The 20,885-nt window shown below is 38.7% G+C and overlaps 1 protein-coding gene across 15 annotated transcripts in view; it reads left to right on the forward strand.

The window, feature by feature from the left end:
* The window catches only part of RUFY3 (RUN and FYVE domain containing 3), a 93,119-nt gene that overhangs the window by 59,631 nt on the left and 12,603 nt on the right, over positions 1–20,885 (forward strand). For all 15 annotated transcript variants that reach the window (XR_003511544.1, XM_027544677.1, XM_027544679.1 and 12 more), the window contains 9 exons: positions 82–183; positions 5,066–5,189; positions 6,259–6,320; positions 7,847–7,912; positions 10,090–10,159; positions 14,041–14,133; positions 15,833–15,916; positions 18,136–18,303; positions 19,000–19,097. Coding sequence is in view for 14 of the 15 variants with exons in the window: in XM_027544677.1 (XP_027400478.1) it covers positions 82–183; positions 5,066–5,189; positions 6,259–6,320; positions 7,847–7,912; positions 10,090–10,159; positions 14,041–14,133; positions 15,833–15,916; positions 18,136–18,303; positions 19,000–19,097 (867 nt within the window). In the remaining variant the exon portion in view is untranslated. The remainder of the gene's footprint in view (positions 1–81; positions 184–5,065; positions 5,190–6,258; positions 6,321–7,846; positions 7,913–10,089; positions 10,160–14,040; positions 14,134–15,832; positions 15,917–18,135; positions 18,304–18,999; positions 19,098–20,885) is intronic.

Consider the following 20,885-nt stretch of genomic DNA (forward strand, 5'->3'; position numbering starts at 1 on the left):
ATGAGCAGGAGTGAATGAGCCTGTCCCACCGTGGCCTCCGCCGCTGCTTCTACTGGTTTTTTGGTTTCTGTGTTTTCGTAGAACACCTGTAGGCAGAGGAAGAGCCTGGCTTCGTCTGGCACTAATGCAAAAGAAACTTTCAGAATACATGAAAGCTTTGATCAATAAGAAGGAACTTCTCAGGTATGAAGATCTTCTTGTTGAACTTTCTCCTTTTCTCGGTATGTTCTGTATCATATTAGGTTGAATCATATAAATTTATCACTTTTGTGGATCAGAAGCGGTTGATTCGTGACAGTTTTACATAGTTCAGCTAATGCCTTCTCCCACATCAAACACACACACATGCTTAAGATTAGATGCTTTTCTATTAAGTGTGCTCACACTGTCGCTGTGGCATAGGTATGGTCCTTTGCAGGACAGGTCAAAACTTAACACCTTCAGAAAAACAGGAAAGGCTTTGACACACTCACATATACCCAGGCTCTATAAGACAAGAAGTTGACATGTAACATTAAATTCCAATGCAGCACACAAAATAGTTTCAAGTTGGGTCATAGGTACAGATGGAAAAGAGCAAACAATAAAGCTTTTAGAAGACACATAAAGTATACCAAAATTTCTCAAACAGGACACAAAAAGTTCTACCTATAAAGGAAAAAAAAAAAAAGAATAAATTAGTTACCTTAAAATGAAGAACTTCTGTTTATCAAAAGACACTCTTTAGATTAAGAGTGAAAGGCAACTCATTACTCTAAAGGAGATATTTGTGATATGTGATACATATATTCAACAAATGATGAATATTCAGGGTATATAAAGAACTCAGTCCTTCAATCCAAAAAGAAAAAGGCAAATGAGCAAATATAAAAATAGTAAAGGACTTGAACAAGCATTTCACAAAAGAAGAAATTGAAATGGCCAGTAAACACATGAGAAGATCCCTAACTTCACTAGCCATTTGTACATATGAGTTAAAACAAGAGTGTGATAACCTCACACAACCACCAGAATGGCAAAATTGAAAAAGATAGATAATGCCAAGTGTTGAAGAAGATGTATAGTAACTCTGCTGGTGAGTTAATTAATATAGAAACTTAAAAAAACTACCATCCTCTATAAAAGCTGATCATAAGCATTTCTTGTGACCAAGTATCCCACTTCTAGTTATTATATCCAATAAAAAATGTATAGTTATGTTTAACAAAAGGCATGAACAGGAATGTTCATATCTATTAGAATGTACCAGCCCCAAATATTTATAATAGACCCCGAGTGTGTATTCACAGTAGAATGGGTAAGTAAATTATGGCGTACTCATACAGTGAAATACCATATAGCAGCTACACACAGCCATATGGATTAATCTGGTTTTGTTGGAAACCAGACATGGAAAATACTCTGTGTATTATTCCATTTATATAAAGTTCAGAAACATACACACCTTACCTTTCATGATAGAAGAAGTCAGGAAAGAGCTACCATTGGTGGGGTGAGGGTACTAAATCAGGAGTAGAAGGGAGCATAACGTGGTTTTGGAGGTTCTGATAATCATACTGTTTTTAATATGGTGGTGGTTACATGGGTATGTTCTCTTTATGAAAACACAGTCTGCCGTAGTGTATGATTTGTGTACTTGTCTTTATGCACCTTATAGTACTTTAATATTTACTGAAAGAAATACAAATACAGCATATTGCCTCTGAGAAATAGTATACGAACAAGTAACAGAATTTGAAGACATGATTGAATTTTCCAAAAGTCTAGCTTCTACAAGAAATTGCACTACAGCACCTAATATGGAGCATTGTTTTAATGTTGCTGCAGCTGCATATGCTATTGATTGCTGTTTTCTTGCCTAAGAAAATTAAGCAAACCAGGAAAAAGAGAAACAAGAACCATTCAGGATAGCTTATTTATTTCTACAAAGAGAAGGCTCAACTTTCCAAGGGTCAAGCTTTGATGAGGCGTAGGGTCTAGTGTTCGAGCTGTAGGTCGCTACAGGGAGTAGAAAGAAAGTGAGAAAGTGTTAGTCCCTCAGTCTTGCCCGCCTCTTTGTGACCCCATGGACTGCAGCCTGCCTGACTCCTCTGACCATGGGATTTTCCAGGCAAGGATACTGGAATGGGTTGCCATTTCCGTCTCCAGAGGATCTTCCCAACCCAGGGATCAAACCCAGGTCTTCTGCACTGCAGGCAGATTCTTCACTGACTGAGCTACCAGGGAGGATACAGGGGAGTGTCTTCAATCAAAATTATTTGAATCAAAATTATTGATTCAAAGTGAGGTCCAAAGAATTTGATCTTTACCCACAGAGCACCAAAGTTAAATGGGTTCAGTCTTATGAACTAGACAGAACATTTTCAATCACTTTGACTCAGCACTTTCACACCCTGGGTATGTCTTAAGAGAAATGCATGTGTATATCTACCAAAAACCATGTGCAATAGTGTTCATAAAAGTACTGTCGACTGTACAACTGAAAGAGCAAATGAAATGGATCCACTGTAGTTTATTCCTACAATGGAATACTGTCCAGCATTGGAAGCAAATGAGCTACCATTGCATACAACAATATGTACAAACCTCACATATAAAGCACAAGGGAAGCCAGACAAAGGAAAATGTGTACTGTATGGTTTTGGGGAAAGAATAAAGTGTTAAAGAACCTTGTTCATTCCAATTCTTAGTTTTCTTCACAGGCTATTAATATGTGTGCAGTTATCAAGAGAGATGGTAATTTGCAGATTATCCATGTGCTGCTTTTGAAGTGTTTTACCATTTGTTAATATTTTTAATAGAGAATCAAAAAGAAAAGAGAAACTCACATCAATGAAATGTATTATTACCAATCATTGAGGTTGACCATGAACAGTCAGTCCCAAGTGACTTTGTTGAAAACAAGTAGATTGCAGTGATGTTTCAGTTATGATATCAAATTGGTTGAAATTAATATTTCAAGTCATTTCATCTATATGTAATGATAATTTGGGTACATCATGAAAGAATATTTAATTATTCAGGGGTCTTCTAGGATTTGTATCCATTCAGAATCATTCAAGTACTTTGTTTCTCTTTTACTTTTTTATTTCAAAGTCATTTTCAGCACATTATGCCTGGTCTGTGGAATTAGTTGTGGGAACAGGCCAAAACTAGCCTAACTGTTGATTAGAGAGTTGGCTAAGGAAAAGGGAGTTTTGGCTGAACATACTTATACTACAGTCATACAGTGGAATGGTATAAAACTAGTATAAATGAAACTGCAGAAAATTATCTATTGAAATAGAAAGATACTCACAGTATTGTTAAGACAAAAAGAAATTCACAATGATTTAATGGTATAATGCCCTTTTCGTCGGAGAAGGCACTGGCAACCCACTCCAGTACTCTTGCCTGGAAAATCCCATGGGCGGAGGAGCCTGGTAGGCTGCAGTCCATGGGGTCACTAAGAGTCAGACATGACTGAGCGACTTCACTTTGACTTTTCACTTTCATGCATTGGAGAAGGAAATGGCAACCCACTCCAGTGTTCTTGCCTGGAGAATCCCAGGGACAGGGAAGCCTGGGGGACTGCCGTCTATTGGGTCGCACAGAGTCGGACACGACTGAAGTGACTTAGCAACAGCAGCAGCAGCCCTTTTAGTATCCCTCAAAAATAAGTATCAGTTCCCTTCAGTTCAGTTGCTCAGTCGTGCCTGACTCTTTGCGACCCCATGAATCGCAGCACACCAGGCCTCCCTGTCCATCACCAGCTCCCAGAGTTCACTCAAACTCATGTCCATCGAGTCGGTGATGCCATCCAGCCATCTCATCCTCTGTCGTCCCCTTCTCCTGCCCCCAATCCCTCCCACCATCAGGATCTTTTCCAATGAGTCAACTCTTCACATGAGGTGGCCAAAGTATTGGAGTTTCAGCTTCAGTATCATTCCTTCCAAAGAACACCCAGGACTGATCTCCTTTAGGATGGACTGCTTGGATCTCCTTGCAGTGCAAGGGACTCTCAAGAGTCTTCTCCAACACCACAGTTCAAAAGCATCAATTCTTGGGCACTCAGCTTTCTTCACAGTCCAACTCTCACATCCATACATGACCACTGGAAAAACCATAGCCTTATCTAGATGGACCTTTAGTATATGTCTCCATAAATGATCTGAAACATTATATATCAAGGTCTTAACAGGTCATTGGTGGGTAGAATTACAGGGTTTCTTGTGTACCTCTTTTTGTGCTGTTTTTTTTTTGTTTGTTTTTTTGGTAATGAAAACTGATTTTATTAAATAAAAGATAACAAGCATTTTAAATCATCCTCAACCTATTATACATGCTTGTTAGGCAACTTCTGCTAATTAGCCTAAAGCGAAAGAATGTAACTAATTTGACAGTTACATTTTTTAAATGTTTATTCACTATGTTAAAGGAATGTGGTACTTAAATAGAATTTAAAATAAAGCAAATCGAGGAGGGAGGGATAATTAGAAGTTTAGGATTGACATGTACACACTATTACATATAAAATAGATAACATGGACCTGATGTATAGCACAGGGAACTCTACTCAATGCTTTCTAATCACCTATATGGGAAAGAATCTGAAAAAGAATGGATATATGTATATGTATTACTAAATCACTTTGTTGTATATCTGAATAACATGATATTGTAAATCAACTATACTTCAATGTAAAAGAGAAATTAAAATATGTATATTTAGTAAAATAAAAACTAAAGCAGATCAAATAAAAAGGTAGTTTTTAAAAACAAACTTAATGATTTTTTTAGATGCATGAAAGATTGAAAAATTATCCCCTGGTGCGTTGCAAATATAAATATGTGGGAAAGCATGAATACTCACTTCAGTGAAAACACAGTTCTGATCACTTTTCTTTCTGCTAGTCTATTTTCTAGAGTCTGTTCATGTACCTGTTATCTAAAATGAAGTATCCAAGTAATATCATAGGTGACCATATTTAACCACAAGACAAATGCTTTACTTCTTGTCTCATGATTACATCACTGGATTCTTGAGGTTTTATTACATAGAGCATTCCATGGATTTCTCTTGCAGTGAATTCTATGAACCCAATGCCCTCATGATGGAAGAAGAAGGAGCTATAATTGCTGGTCTGTTGGTGGGCCTGAATGTCATTGATGCCAATTTCTGTATGAAGGGAGAAGATTTGGACTCTCAGGTATGAGAGAGATACTCGGTGGCCTAGTGTATCAGTCTGAGTTATCTCAGAATTTGGATTCATCAGATTATACCAACCAAATTAGCAGAAATTCTGAGTCATAAATAGAATTTTCTTTAATTTTGATGTGAATATAAAAAATTATACATAATGAATATTTTTCAAATTCTTGTCTTAACAGTGATTTCCATTAAAAATATTTTCCCATTAAAAATATTAAAGATATATATATATCTATATCTATATATATATATAGCTACGTGGTTCAGTGGCAAACATACACACACACAAACGTATAGACCAAAATATATACACAGGAATTTAATAGTAGAATATTTGAAAAAAGAAAAAGAGAAAAAAATGTTAAACCTTAATTAATTAATTTATTTAATATTCAGTTAACCTTAAATTTGGGCTTCCCAGGTGGCTCAGTGGTAAAGAACCTGCTTGCCAAGCAGGAGACTCGGGTTCGATGCCCAGGTCAGGGACTGTAACTGTAACTGGTGGGTTACAGTTCATGGAGTCACAAAACAGTCAGACACCACTTAGTGACTGTAGCCCACCAGGCTCCTCCGTCTGTGGGATTCTCAAGGCAAGAATACTGGAGTGGGCTGCCATTTCCTTCTCCAGGGGATCTTCCCGAACCAGGGATCGAACCCAGGTCTCCTGCATTGCCAGCAGGCTCTTTACTGACTGAGCCACCAGAGAAGCCAAACAAAACCTTAAGTTTATGTTAAGTGTTCTGTTGACTTTCTTAGTCATATCCTACTGACTTAGTCTTGAGTCTTACAACCCTTGTCAATTCTGGATTATAATAAAACATTAAGTTTTTATTAAAATTTCCTAGTAATTGTCATGACTATAATACTGTTTTTAAGCGCCTAGAAAGAGACATTTTGTTTGTTGTTGTTCAGTTGCTAAGTCGTGTCCGACTCTTTGCAACCCCATGGACTACATTGTGCCAGGCTCCCCGGTCTTTCCCTGTCTCCCAGAGTTTGCACAAATTCATATGTTATGGCTTGGTAAAAGTATCTAATTTTATATTAAATTCTGAAAATTCTCTCTGTAGGTTGGAGTTATAGATTTTTCAATGTACCTCAAGGATGGGAACAGCAGTAAAGGTAGTGAAGGGTACGTGCAAAGAAAATTTGCTTTCTTTTTTTCTTCAATGTTGTTTGATAGTGTTTAAAGTTTACAACTGTCCTGCTTTAAGAGATTTGCTGAAATTATTTCTGATGATATATCTCTAATAGAGTCTTATAAAAAATATCTATTGTGCCTGCTAAACCCTAAAAGGGGTTTTAGTTCAGTGTATTTTCCTGGTATGTGGTTGAGGGGCAAATAAAATAAAAAAGTTTTATAAAGGGAATCTAATGCTCCATCTCTCAAAAGTAGTGTTTGAAAACATGGTCTTCTTGACCAGAAGAACTGCATTCTCAGTTTGCTTCAGTTTGCCCTCTGACGTGCATCTTGGGATTATGTAAAATGTCAACATTACAGGGAGCTGAGTATATGGGAACTCAGCACTAAACTTCTGTAACTCTAAAATGATTTTAAAATTGAAAGCTTTTAAAATATTCATACAGTACCTTGCAAATTAGCAGTCACAAGCTTACCCTTTACCCATTATAAATGTGGCTGCTGCTGCTGCTAAGTCACTTCAGTCGTATCCGACTCTGTGTGACCCCATAGATGGTAGCCCACCAGGCTCCCCCGTCCCTGGGATTCTCCAGGCAAGAACACTGGAGTGGGTTGCCATTTCCTTCTCCAGTACATGAAAGTGAAAAGTGAAAGTGAAGTCGCTTAGTCGTGTCCGACTCTTCGTGACCCCATGGACTGAAGCCCACCAGGCTCCTCCGTCCATGGGATTTTCCTGGCAAGAGTACTGGAGTGGGGTGCCATTGTCTTCTCCATAAATGTGGCAGGTGAAAGCATAATTAGCCTGAAGTGTTTAACCTTAGGCATTGAACTAAATTATATTGCTTGTCCTTTAAGTAGTCCTAGAGGTATGTGGCATTGAAGTTTTCTTTCAGTTGAAAAGTCTAACTTTTGTCTGTTCTAGATTAGCTGTTCCCAGAAGTGAACCTCCTTTTTCCACACTTGATTTTCTCATGTAATAGTAAACATTTGATCTTTGTGAAAGCCCTTTAAACCATTCATTGTGAAACCAAATAGCACTTAAAGGCAAATATATTGCCTTTGAGAACAATTATTATTTTACCCAAATAAGCTTAATTCAATTCCTATGACAAATGGAAAATTGTTCTTATAAATAATACTAGCAGGTCCCACAGAGTTGGACACGACTGAAGCGACTTAGCAGCAGCAGCAGCAAAGCAGAAAAAAAAAATCTTTGAATTGCAAGAAGATAATTTTTTTCTTTAAATGCCTCTAATAGATTATACATTATACCTGTAACCTAAGTTATTAAGGTGTGTAAGCCATAAGAAGGGCTTTATGAATATGCTGGGAAGGTCTTCACAGTTTTAAACCTCCAGGTCTCTTGTGTCAAGGAAGTTCTAATCAGGTCTGTCTTCTGGTTCAGTGTGTCTGAGCCATAATTTCCTTCCTGTTTTATGAAAATATTGGAGGTGGGACATCTTAGTATTTCTAATGTCATTTACTTTTTCTCTATTTTTTATCTTTTTTCCCTTCAGAGATGGCCAGATTACTGCAATTCTGGATCAGAAGAACTATGTAGAAGAACTCAACAGACACCTAAAGTAAAGAATGAATAAATACTATTACTTTCTGGGGATTATGGTGTGGGAGAAGGGAAGGGAAGGATAAACTGATGATGAGCAGTTAGGATAAATTCAGACAATACTCAACAAATATATATATAGGATTCCTGCTAGCACAGCTCTGAGCCTAGGTACTGGATATGTGGTGTTTACCTGTTTTGGTGGGCTTTAATGAAAGGTAATATAAAATTAATATATAATTAGAGTTTTAGTGATTATGTAAACATACTCAGTGAAGAACTCTTAAATTTGTGCCATAGAGACTTGAAATTGGAGGTCTTGGTTGCGTAGAGCCAGTCATGTATTTCAGGACCATGTCTTAGGTGAAGCACTCACCACTGTAGTGCCTTTAGATTACTGATTTCTCATTGGTCCCTTATATTTTTCATATAGTGGATCAATAGTATTAATTTACCCTCTTTTCACCGTCACTACCATTAATTTACCAAGTACTCACCAAGTATTTTTCATGACCAGAACATAAAATAATCTCTCCTCTCCTAAGGAGAGCTGTCCAAAATTTATTGGCATTCTCAAGTACATTGATGGTCTAAAAAACTGTTGAATAATTCATAAAAGTGAATATATCCATTTAATTATCTTATTTATAGTTCTCTTGTGAAAGATAATCATTTTAATTTAAGTAAGACCTAAAATGTGGTTACACCAGTATGAGTATAAATTGCAGTCTTGGTTCCATCTAGAAAGCTCAAAAACAATTTAAGTACATTTTTCTGGGGGCCAAGTACTAATAATGAACTAGCAGTGACCTGTGGAGATGTTAGCTTAACCAAGATACGGTTACAGTTGACAGTGAATGTGCTGTGCTATGCGTAGGCACTCAGTCGTGTCCAACTCCTTGCGACCCCGTGGACTGTAGCCCATCAGGCTCCTCTGTCCATGGCGGTTCTCCAGGCAAGAATACTGGAATGGGTTGCCATTCCCTCCTCCAGGGGATCTTCCCAACCCGGGGATCAAACCCAGGTTTCCAGTGTTGCAGGTGGATTCTTTACCATCTGCACCACCAGGGAAGCCCAAGAATACTGGAGTGGGTAGCCTATCCCTTCTCTCCTCCCGACCTAGGAATAGAACCAGGTCTCCTGCAGTGCAGGCAGATTCTTTACCAGCTGAGCTACCAAGGAAGCCCCTGAATTATATAACAGTATTATTTATTTTTTCAGTGCTTTTGTTTCTTTATGTATAGTTAGAGGTGCCTCGGAGAAGGCAATGGCACCCCACTCCAGTACTCTTGCCTGGAAAATCCCATGGATGGAGGAGCCTGGTGGGCTGCAGTCCATGGGGTCGCTAAGAGTCGGACACGACTGAGCGACTTCCCTTTCACTTTTCACTTTCATGTATTGGAGAAGGAAATGGCAACCCACTCCAGTGTTCTTGCCTGGAGAACCTGGAGAACCGTGGGCTTCCGTCTGTGGGGTCGCACAGAGTCGGACATGACTGAATCGACTTAGCAGCAGCAGCAGCAGCAGCAGAGGTGCCTAGCACATGGGGTTGTTGAAAGGAGTTAATGAAATTGTGCAAGTAAAAGCATTTAGAAGAGTGCTTGGTGTGTGACAAGCACATCATAATTCGTGTAGCCTACTATTATTATTAAAGAAGTAAACCTTGAAGTACAGTGTAGTGCATGAACTTTTAAATTTCATCAACAAATGCTTGTTAAGGAATTTCCCTGGCCATCCAGTGGTTAAAACTCTGTGCTTCCACTGCAAGGGTCGAGGGTTCAATCCCTGGTTGGCGAACTGAGATCCCATATGCCCCATGAACCTCACAAAAAGCCTTTGGGTGTGTTCATTTTGATTTGGGGGATTAAGTATTTATAGGCTGAGAATAAGCCCTAATTGACTCACTGACAGAGAAGTAACCTCTCAGGGGCCAATACTTTGGCTGGATGATTAACATGAACAAGATCTGAGTAAACAGTACTTTTCTCCCAAGGGGAAAAAAACAACACAAATTTTAGTGCCAAGAATGTAGCAGGTAAGATACCCATCACCTTGTAAGTGTCTTAGAGCCTATAAGCCTATTGAGAATTGTAGACAGTAAACAATGAATGATAAGTATGATGGGTATTTTAAAAGAAAATATAGGATATTGTTCTGCATCTCAAAAGAGACTTAATTTTTTTCTTCTCTTCATAGTGCTACTGTAAACAACCTTCAGGCAAAAGTGGATGCATTAGAAAAATCCAACACTAAACTGACAGAGGAGGTAAGTGTTCTAGAAATTGTTCGATTGACTTAATAGAATTTAATAAAATGCATTAGTGGAAAAGAGTTTCTCTGAAGCCTCAGAAATATAGGACTTGATTTTTCGGATAATATCTACCCTAGTACTCCTTGTTCTGACCAAGAGTGGCCAGCTGGCTTATGTCAAGTATCTCAGTTATCCAGTTGGACTATGTAGGGTTAGAACCTGGTTTGATCAAATATTTTGCTTTCTGTGTGAATGTTTTATCTGGTCTAGCCTAGAGTTAATGTTCAGTAAGATAATGTGTTTATCATTTATTTATTCATTGAACATTTTGGATACTATGTATGTCCCAGAGCTAGACACAGACTCACATCTGCCAGGCATTGATTTATGTGTGCTGGATTGGCGAGTTCCCCCCTTTACAGGTTTTATTTTCTCCTTGGGGTGATAGAATGATGAGGTATATAACGTAAAGAACACTGGTCAGAAGACTGGTAATTCCTGCTTACATGTCATGCTTTAACACGTCATGTGCTCCTGAGCAAGTAAGTCACTTGACCCTCAAGAGACCCAGTTCCTTCTCTGGCAAAGTAGTGTTTCCCCTTTTAGCCTCACAATTACCCTGAAGATCAATAAGAATATGCATGTGAAAACTTTTAGAAAAGTCCCTAAAATAAGAATTAAAATATAATGTCATACTTTACTTCTGATTAATATTTTTTCCCTAGCTTACCAACAATATATTTTTTTCTTCAATAGCATTAAATGTTTCTATGAGAAACCTTAAATAAAATTTTTCAGATGACAAAGACTTTATCTTCTCTTTTTCAAATTATAACTATCCTATAGTGAAATAAAGGTGGTTAAATACCACAACATAGATGGACCTGGAGGCTATTATGCTTAGTAAAATAAGAATGAGAAAGACAAATACTGTCTGTTATCTAAATGTGGAATGTAGAATCTAAAACATGAATCAAAAAAAATGAATATAAAACAAAACAGAAACAGACTCAGAGATAATAGAGAACTTGCTAGTGGTAAACAGTGGGGAGGGGGCAAGATAGGGGTAGAAAAAATTAAGAGGTACAACTGTTATGTATAAAATAAATAAACTACAAGAATATATTATATAGTAAAGGGAATATGGCTTCCCTAGTGGCTTAGTTGGTAAAGCATCAGCTTGCAATGCAGGAGGCCCAGTTTTGATTCCTGGGTCAGGAAGATCCCCTGGAGAAGGAAATGGCAACCCACTCCAGTATTCTTGCCTGGAGAATTCTGTGGACGGAGGAGCCCAGACGGCTACAGTCCATGGGGTCACAAATAGTCAGACACAACTGTGCGACTAACTTTCACTTTCAGAGGGAATCTAGCCAATATTTTATAATTTTAAGGTTATAATATATAAAAGTATATAATCTATTGTATATACAGAAGTATAACCTATAAAAATATTAAATCACCATGTTATCCACCTGAAACCAATCTAATGTTGTAAATCATCTATACTTCAGAAAATAATTTGGTCTTAAAAAAACAAGTTAGGGACTTCCCTAGTGGTCCAGTGGTTAAGACTCCCTAGTTTCCACTGCAGGGTGTATGGGCTCAATCCCTGGTTGGGAAACTGAGATTCCACATGCTGTGCGGCATGGCCAATAAATAAATAACTAAAGTACAAACAGAAAAGCAAGGTAAAGCACTAGTTAAGAAATGCCATCTAATCAGATTTTTTTCAGAACTAACGTTTTCACTGTTATGACTTTAAAACACCTCCCTTATTGCTCAGTTCTGTGGATCTTATGTTTGGACATAGATTCTTAAATTATATTAAAACTTTTAATTTATGGATACGATCCTTAGAATTTTATCCCACAAGGCTTTCGAAACATTGTGCATAAAAATTTTCTACTGTGATTCTGTTGCTGGTATATTGGGGCGATGTGGGATAGCAGTTAAGCATGCTCTCCACAGCTAGGCTCTTTGGGTTCCTGTCCCTGATCTGGTGCTTGGTAGCTCTCTGATCTGGGGCCAGTTACTTAAGCTTCTGTTCTTTGGTTTACTTATCTGCAAAATGGGGCAAGAATGATAATAAACTTTTTGTGTGCATTAAATGATGTTAATACATAAGGACCTGGATAGTGGGCTTCCCTGGTGGCTCAGCTGGTAAAGAATCTGCCTGCAATGTAGGAAGACCTAGGTTCGACCTCTGGGTCAGGAAGGTCCCCGGGAGAAGGGAATGGCCACCCACTCCAGTATTCCTGGGGCTTCCCTGGCAGCTTAGAGAAGCCTGACGGGCTTAGTCCATGGGGTTGCAAAGTGGGACATGACTGAGCGACTAACACTTATAGTGCCTGACACATCCGTCACATGCACTCAGTAAATAAAATCATTAATTTTATTTCCTAAGTCATGGGACTTGTCTTCTTGGCCTAAGTTTATTTTACCAGCAATATTAATCATGGGCAAGTACTGTGTGTGGACTTTATAAATAACAGATAAGGCTAATAAGGTCTTCCCTCTCTCATTTCCATCTATTTTTGATTTAAAGGGACCAGTTAAAAAAACAAAACAAAACTAAACTAAACCTAGAAGGACCTCTCTTCCCTCCTGAAATCTGAACTAGTAGAACAAAGGTGGCGCTAGTGGTAAAGAACCTGCCGCCAGTGCAGGAGACACAAGAGACACGGTTCATCCTCTGGGTTGGGAAGATCCCCTGGAGGAGGAAACGGCAACCCACTCCAGTGTTCTTCCCGTGAAAATCCCACGGACAGGGGAGCCTGGCAGGTTACAGTCCATAAGGTCGCAAAGAGTCCGACATGACTGAAGCGACTGAGCGCACAGGACAAGATGAAAAGAACTGAGCAGATGAGGATAAATAGATATCCACTTTGTGTTGGTAAAGCTGACTTAGAGAGTCCACTTGGGTCTGGAGTCGTCATTCCTAATGTTTATTTGACGATGAGACCTTGGAAGAAGCCATCTGAGGTGCGCTTGGATCAAGAGCACCAACCTGCTTGCCCAGAGTCACTTCTGAGAGAAATGGGCTGTCAGACCCACCTCTAGAAAGCTCACCAGAGCCTGGATGCTGTACTTACACAGTAGAACAGGAGCCAAGTAGAGACAACAAAAAGGGAGACCAGCGAGGCTGAGAGGAGCTGCTCAGCGCCTTTCCCAGCCTCCTTCAGGCCCCTCGCCGTTCTCTCAGGAGCTAATCTCCACACATACAGAGAAGGAGAGTGTTTCCACCGCATTCTTCCCTCCCTTGGGACAGTGTTATAAACATGTCCCCTAAAGACACACTGCCAATAACATTACCTTGTTTTTAGGCACTGAAAAGAAACAGAAAAATCTCTTCGATGTTTAAAGGCATCTTTTCGAGTGAGAACTTTGGTCTTTTTGTCTTTTTTTGTTTGTTTGTTTTAATTTTTGGCCATGCCACAGGGCATTTGGGCTCTTAGTTCCCTGACCATGGATCAAACCAGCCCGCCCCTGCATTGAAAGGGAAGAGAACCTTAACACCACTGGACCACCAGAAAAGTCCCTAAAAACAGGTCTTAATGAGGGTGTGTAAGATGGGTCCCAAAGCATGAGGTGACCTCTCAAACATTTTAGAAATAGGTTTTGTAGCTAAATATAATTATGAGTTATCTATGGGGACACCCTTGAGGTAAATGATCATAACTTAACATTCTGTTACTGGAAAAAAAAAGTTTTTACACAAAAAGCAGTAATAAGAGATATTTGTCTTTCAAGATAGCTCTCCTAAGTTTTTGTGGGGTTATAGATAGTTTTCTTTCCTTCTAGAATACCTAAGCGTGAAAATCATGTCCTTGCAGATTATGAATTATCTTATTCTGTGTCTAATAAAAGAAAGATTATTTTCAAAATTTTATCAACAGCTTGCAGTTGCAAACAACAGAATTATCACCTTGCAAGAAGAAATGGAACGAGTTAAAGAAGAAAGCTCCTACATATTGGAATCTAATCGGAAGGTGAGAGCATGTCACTGTGTTAACAGTAAGAGCAGGGGTGGGTGGGTGGCACCCTCCAGAACGCTGCTTGGAAGCAGCAAGCCTTTGCATATGTTAAGTGCACTGTTTTCCCTGAGACTGGGTGCAGAATTGCTTGAATGATGAAGGTTATGGGAGGTTGATGCCCCTCTCCTATTGACACTCCTTGGCTTCACCACCATGTACATCTGTTTAGAGACTTCAAGAAGCAGTCTAATTCAATGTATTTTTTTATATACACTATTGCATTTTATATACATTATATACATTTTTATATAATGATTTGTACTATTTTTAGAAATAATGGTACTGTTTTATAAGAAGTATATCTCTGATATCACTGGGAAAGAGTTCCCATATAAATGAATTTTCTAGATAACTCAGTCCCTTTTATATATGTCTCAACATATTTTGCAAACCTGTTGTGTATTGCACAATTCTAAGCCTTCTTAAGTAGAGGATATAATTTACTCCATGTGGCCCTTTATGGTGACTGAAGATCATAGTTATCAACATTGGCAATTCTGTACTATGTTATAATGGTGCTGCTCAAGGGGGCTGTTGAAACTGATAGAGCTTCTAGAACCTATACTTAATTGTCCCAGATTCTTTTTTTTTTTTTTTTGCCTTTTATTTCACTGGCATCTTTTATTTCTTACTGCTGTTAGCATTACTCTTTCTGGAAATGTCTCCCTACTCCTTAGCCTCATGTTTCTAACCTACTGTGACCTAGGAATCCAGAAATCCAGTTTTTTAAATTGTTCTTGAAGAGTAAGTACCTAGCCTCTGAGTGGGAACCAACATAAATAAAAAGAAAGTGAAGTCGCTCAGTCGTGTCCGACTCTTTGAGACACCATGGACTGTAGCCTGCCAGGCTCTTCTGTCCATGGGATTTTCCAGGCAAGAGTACTGGAGTGGGTTTCCATTGCCTTCTCTAGAGGATCTTCCTGACCCAGGGATTAACCCGGGTCTACCCTCATTATAGGCAGATGCTTTACCATCTGAGCCACCAGGCAAAGTTTGACTTTAATGCATGGATTTTGTAAAACAAGACAACTGTGACTGCTCAGAGGTTTCTGGTGAACTGTTCATTTCCCTGGTGGCTCAGCCGGTACAGAATCTGCCTGCAATGCAGGATACCTGAGTTTGATCCCTGGGTTGGGAAGATCCCCTGGAGAAGGGAACTGCTACCCACTCCAGTATTCTGGCCTGGAGAGTTCCATGGAGTCACTTAGAGTATAGGCCATGGGGTCGCACAGAGTCAGACACAACTGAGCGACTTTCACTTTCCTTCTTCTTTCACTTTCCTTCATCTTTCACTCTTATCTCGCTGTCTGGGTGGAGATACCAGATGTGAGATCTTTTGGAGGAGGACTGAATAACTGAAACTTTGGCCCAATTTATAGTTTACAGTGAATGCTATTTTGTTTCTTAGAGGCTGATATTTTGAGACTTCTACCACTTGGTTTGGTAAGCTGCAAGGACTTGAAACAAAATGGCAAAAATTTCCCAGTTCAGCTTAGAATATTTATGGAACCTCTGCAGTTTCTTTATTGTCTTCGTTCATTGTCATATGTGCTTTGGTGTGATCATTTTCCTCACTGAATAGGAGTGCTGGTGTCCGATAACTGTTGGATTCTCTACATCCTCAGATGTGTACTATTTTACTTACCTTTTCAAGGGTCCTAAGCCAGACCGGACTTCTGAGGGGCAAGCACTGAGTGAAGCCAGGAAGCACTTAAAGGAAGAGACACAACTGCGACTGGTAAACTGTGCTTTTATGTCCTCGTGGTTCAGCAACATGTTAAAATACCCCCATTTAGGGGTTTTATCTCATAGATCAAGGGAAGATCAGTAGTAGTCTAACAAATTTTATGGATCCTGTGAATTTTTTTCTCATTCTTTTAACCCATATTCCCTACAGTGTTTCCTCAGTCCTTGCTTTGAGTATTCTCAACAACCAATAGAATTTTGCCAATCTTCATTTTTAATTTATTTTTGCTTTTATAGTTTGTGTTGCAAAAACGCTAGGTATATAGAACCTACTTTTTAAACTGTATGATCTCTCTTACTGCCTCAGTCCTCACCCCTGCAAAGACATGTCTCCTCGGATAGGTCAGCTCCTCTTCTCCTTACTAAGAGTCATCAGTGTAGACTTGTCCTCTTTTACTTTTAGTTGTTATTTCTGAATTTATTCTTGTTTTTATACATAAATAGAAAAATACAACATCAGTATTAGTCTTAAGATATTCATAGAAATTAATTTATATACATATATAAGAATGTATAATAAGGGCTGAAATACTTCTGCAATTGATTTTATCCAAATATTAGTATAATAATAAACCTGTGTCTTCCCAGGTGGCTCAGTGGTAAAGAATCCACCTGCCAATGCAGGAGACGTGAGTTTGATCCCTGGGTTGGGAAGATCCCCTGGAGAAGGAAATGGCAACCCACTCCAGTATTCTTGCTAATGTTACTTTAGCAATGTTATTTTAACATCCTTGAAATAATTACCATTTTCCTTCTATATGTTTGTAGATTCAGTCTCAAAATACTTTCCATAAAGAAGGTCCTAGAAATAATGTATGTCAGTGTTTAAAAATACGGTTTGAGTTGCCTTCTGTCATGGTCGCCATGTACAGTGGAGTGCCTCAGTTAAGGAGCAAATGAAAAAATGGTACAAAAAATTTTCCACTTTGCCATACCACATTATGATAAATGTTTTGTTAACAGAGAAAGAAACCAAGCAAGTAGGCAAGGTTCTAGATGTGCCCTGGGCACAGCGTGGATGCAGAAGAACCTCAGGTCTTTGTATCTGTGATCATCCAAATAACACAGCAGTAGTAAGGTTGAAACAAAAGCAGGCCTCGTGTTAAGTGAATATAAAAGTTCAGTTAGCCACTATATTTATTTTAATAATAACAACCAAGGTTTATTTGACTTTGTTTTATGCTGAGAACTTCATATAAACATACATGCATCTTTTTCATGTAATATTTTTAAAATTTCAAGATGATAGAAGTAAATGAGCATAAATGTATTGCATCACTTTCCCTTTCAGGACACTGAAATAGATCCCACTTAGCGTCAAGTCCAAATTGCTGTTTTACTTTTAGGGACCTGTATATCACCTGCATTTTCATTCTAATAGTCATTGGACGTTGAATTCATTTCTCTTAGTTTCATGAAATCTTCTCTTTTTATTCATCCAGCCATACTGACCTCCTTTCTCAATTAGAGCATATATACAAAAAGCAGTGTATCAGTGATTAAATACAGAGCTCTGTGTTCAGCCTATTTTTGAGTTAGCTGCTATATTTGAAATAGATAACCAATAAGGACCTACTATAAAACACAGGAAATGCTGCTTAATCTATAAAAATGGAAAAAGAATTTGAAAAAGAATACATCCATGTACATGTATAACTGAGTCACTTTGCTGTATACCTGAAACTAACACATTGTTAATCAACTGTGCTCCAATATAAAATAAAATAGAAAAAAACTCAGCCATATTGACAGTTCCCAGTAACTGAGATGTTACCTTGAGGACCCAAAGTATCTTTTTGGTCCCTTGGGATCTTGAAAATGTCAACAACCTTCAAACTAAAGAGAATTCCAGATGCTTAATTTTGTGCTGGCTACTGTAATACTTCATATTTTTATAACAGGACATGACAAGTTGTTTGTTTTAATATCTAATGATGTGCCTCAAGTATGTGTGTATTTTAGGCATATTAGATAGCTCTACCTTTGGCCTACCATGTTTTTCAGATTTGTAAATTCTTCAGTAAATATTACTATAATTATCCTGGTTATTCTTATTCTTAGTGTTAATGTCTTTGTATTCAATGATGGTTTACATCTGTTTTGCCAGACTTCAGACCTGAGAATTTAGGCCTGCCTTTTCCTGCAGAATTTTGTAGTTTGTACATAGTTGAGGAAAGAGAGAATAAGTAATTTGTCTCCCTCTGGGGGCAGGATGTTGAAAAAGAACTGGAAATCCAGATCAGCATGAGACAGGAGATGGAATTGGCTATGAAGATGCTGGAGAAGGACGTCTGTGAGAAGCAGGATGCCCTGGTGTCTCTGCGGCAGCAGCTGGACGATCTCAGGGCTCTTAAGCATGAACTTGCCTTCAAGCTGCAGGTACGAGAAGCACAAGGAATGGGCTCACTGGCTCCCTAAATCCCAGGGCTTCCCTCTGTCCCTCTTCTTCTCTAGAATCGCACTTTAAATACAAGAGGAAAGAGTGGTGTCACTTTGAGGCTGAAAAGTGAAAGTGTTAGTCACTCAGTCATGTCCAACTGTTTGTGACCCCATAGACTGTAGCCCACCAGGCTCCTCTGTCCATGGGATTCTCCAAGCAAAAATACTGAAGTGGGTAGCCATTTCCTTCTCCAGGGGATCTTCCCAACCCAGGGACTGAACCTGGGTCTCCTGCATTACAGGCAGATGCTTTACCATCTAAGCCACCAGGGAAGCCCTAGCTGCCAATAAACCACTTTAGGAATCAGACCATCATAGGATCCTGTATGCTTATTCTGGAAAGCCACAGCCACTTTTCACATTGTCACATCTACTCTCAAGTCTGACCTACCAACTGAGTTATATAGATAAATTGATGTACTTTCTGATGTTGATTTTTGAGACAAAACTGCCGATAACAACACTAATATTAAATGTTGCTTCCTGCTTTTCTCTGTTTGGGAATTAACTGATGGACAAATATTAATATATAAGCATTTCTATTTCTTTACTTCCCATTAAGGCACGTGTGACTTTTTTCAGGATTTTACGTTCTATATAAATGTAAACATTACTCATAATTCTTTTCTGTAACAGAGTTCAGACTTGGGAGTAAAACAGAAAAGTGAACTGAACAGTCGCTTAGAAGAGAAGACTAATCAGATGGCTGCTACCATTAAACAACTGGAACAAAGGTAAAATTGCTGTTTCTCTAGTGAAACACTTAGGGCATTCAGTCCTGGAAGTGAAGAGAACATGCTGTAGATTTGACAGAGAGTATGTGGAAATCACCCAGCTTATCACCAGGCATGTTCATAGAAAGAAAGCCAATTAAATGTTATTTTTTAAGATGTGACTAAAAACCATTTCAGTGTCATGTGTTAGAGGAGGGATACGTACAAGGATGAAAGGACTTTTAAATCTGTGTGTGATTCTGTTACTGTTTATTACTGAAGTCTTTGAAGACTTTAGTGCTAGGTGATCGAGGGGTACCGTGAACCTCTTTCCCTCCTTTTTCATCTCCCTATTCTCTCTGCTTTCTCCTCAACAGTTCCGCAGCTTCCGCTGTCACCTCCTGCCCACAGTGCTTAGATCTGTCGATCTCTAGTTCTGTCTTCCTTCTATATTTTCATCCCCTGACCAGCTATTTCCCACTAGTGCCTACAACTCAGTCTGCCCAAAGTACATCTTCTTCCTATGCTATTCTTCTGTCTTTCTGTCTGGAATCACCACATTCTTGCTAGTGACTCAGCTGCCAGGAGAAATGGCTAAGGCTTCAAGATTAAATGAGCCACAGTACCCCTGGTCATGAAAACTTTGCTACCTGTAACACCCACTGATCACCCTTCTTGCACTTGAGCAAAACTACACTACTAACTGGCCCCTGGACACACTTCCCATATTCCCCATCCGTGTCTTTCCTAATTGTTATTGTTCAGTCATTAAGTTGTGTCCAACTCTTGGAAACCCCGTGGACTGCAGCATGCCAGGCTTCCCTGTCCTTCACTATCTCCTGGAGTCCACCCAAACTCATGTCCTTTGAGTCAGGGATGCCATCCAACCATCTCACCCTCTGTCATCCCCTTCTCCTCCTGCCCTCAATCTTTCCCAGCATCAGGGTCTTTTCATTGGAAGAGCCAACGTTGGCTCTTCACATCAGGTGGCCAAAGTATTGGAACTTTAGCTTCAGCATCAGTCCTTTCAATGAATATTCAGGGTTGATTTCCTTTAGAATTGACTGTGTTTTCTAATAGTTTCATCAAATAGAAATGTCCTTCCTCTTTTCACTCCCTTGTTCTTCAGATACATCTTTTATGTTCAGGCTAAAATGCCACTTATCCAAAGCTTCCTCTGATACTTCTTCCCAGTTTGTCCTCGTTGGAATTCCTATAGCCTTATATCTGTACCTAGCCATACTGCTCATAGCACTTCTCACTTCCTGTCTTACCTTATAAACCTTTATATATGTATCTTATCTTCTGATGAGAATGTGAGTTCCTTGAAGCTAGTTAACTGTACCCTTTAGGTTCCCTTGTTGGATCTATCACAGTGCCAAGTGACCAAAGCATTCATTGAATAGACATGTAAATGAATAGGTGAATGGATGATTTCTTTTATTCGAGTGGTTCTTGACCAGGGTAGGTTCTGAACAGCACTGCATATTATTGTTGACTCAGAAGTTAATTGTAAATTAATAAATAAGCTTGAAACCTCTGGCTTGGCTGATTGTAAATGAAAAAGTTATCAGTCTATCTCAAAAGTTGTCTCGTTCATAAAAGTTGTATGTTTATGATTTAACAAATCAATATTAGTGTTCGTAAATTGTGTTTTTGAAATGTGTCAGATGATTTTTCAGTGGATTTTTGTTTTGGTATTTAAAGCAGACAGAACTGAAATAATGACTTATCTCTTCAGGTATTAAGCTGACTTATTCTCTTGCTATTTTTGTCTTTCCTATTTATTCATTTTCTCATTCCCCTTTC

This window comes from Bos indicus x Bos taurus, chromosome 6 (assembly GCF_003369695.1).
Source record: "Bos indicus x Bos taurus breed Angus x Brahman F1 hybrid chromosome 6, Bos_hybrid_MaternalHap_v2.0, whole genome shotgun sequence".
Lineage (NCBI taxonomy): Eukaryota > Metazoa > Chordata > Mammalia > Artiodactyla > Bovidae > Bos > Bos indicus x Bos taurus.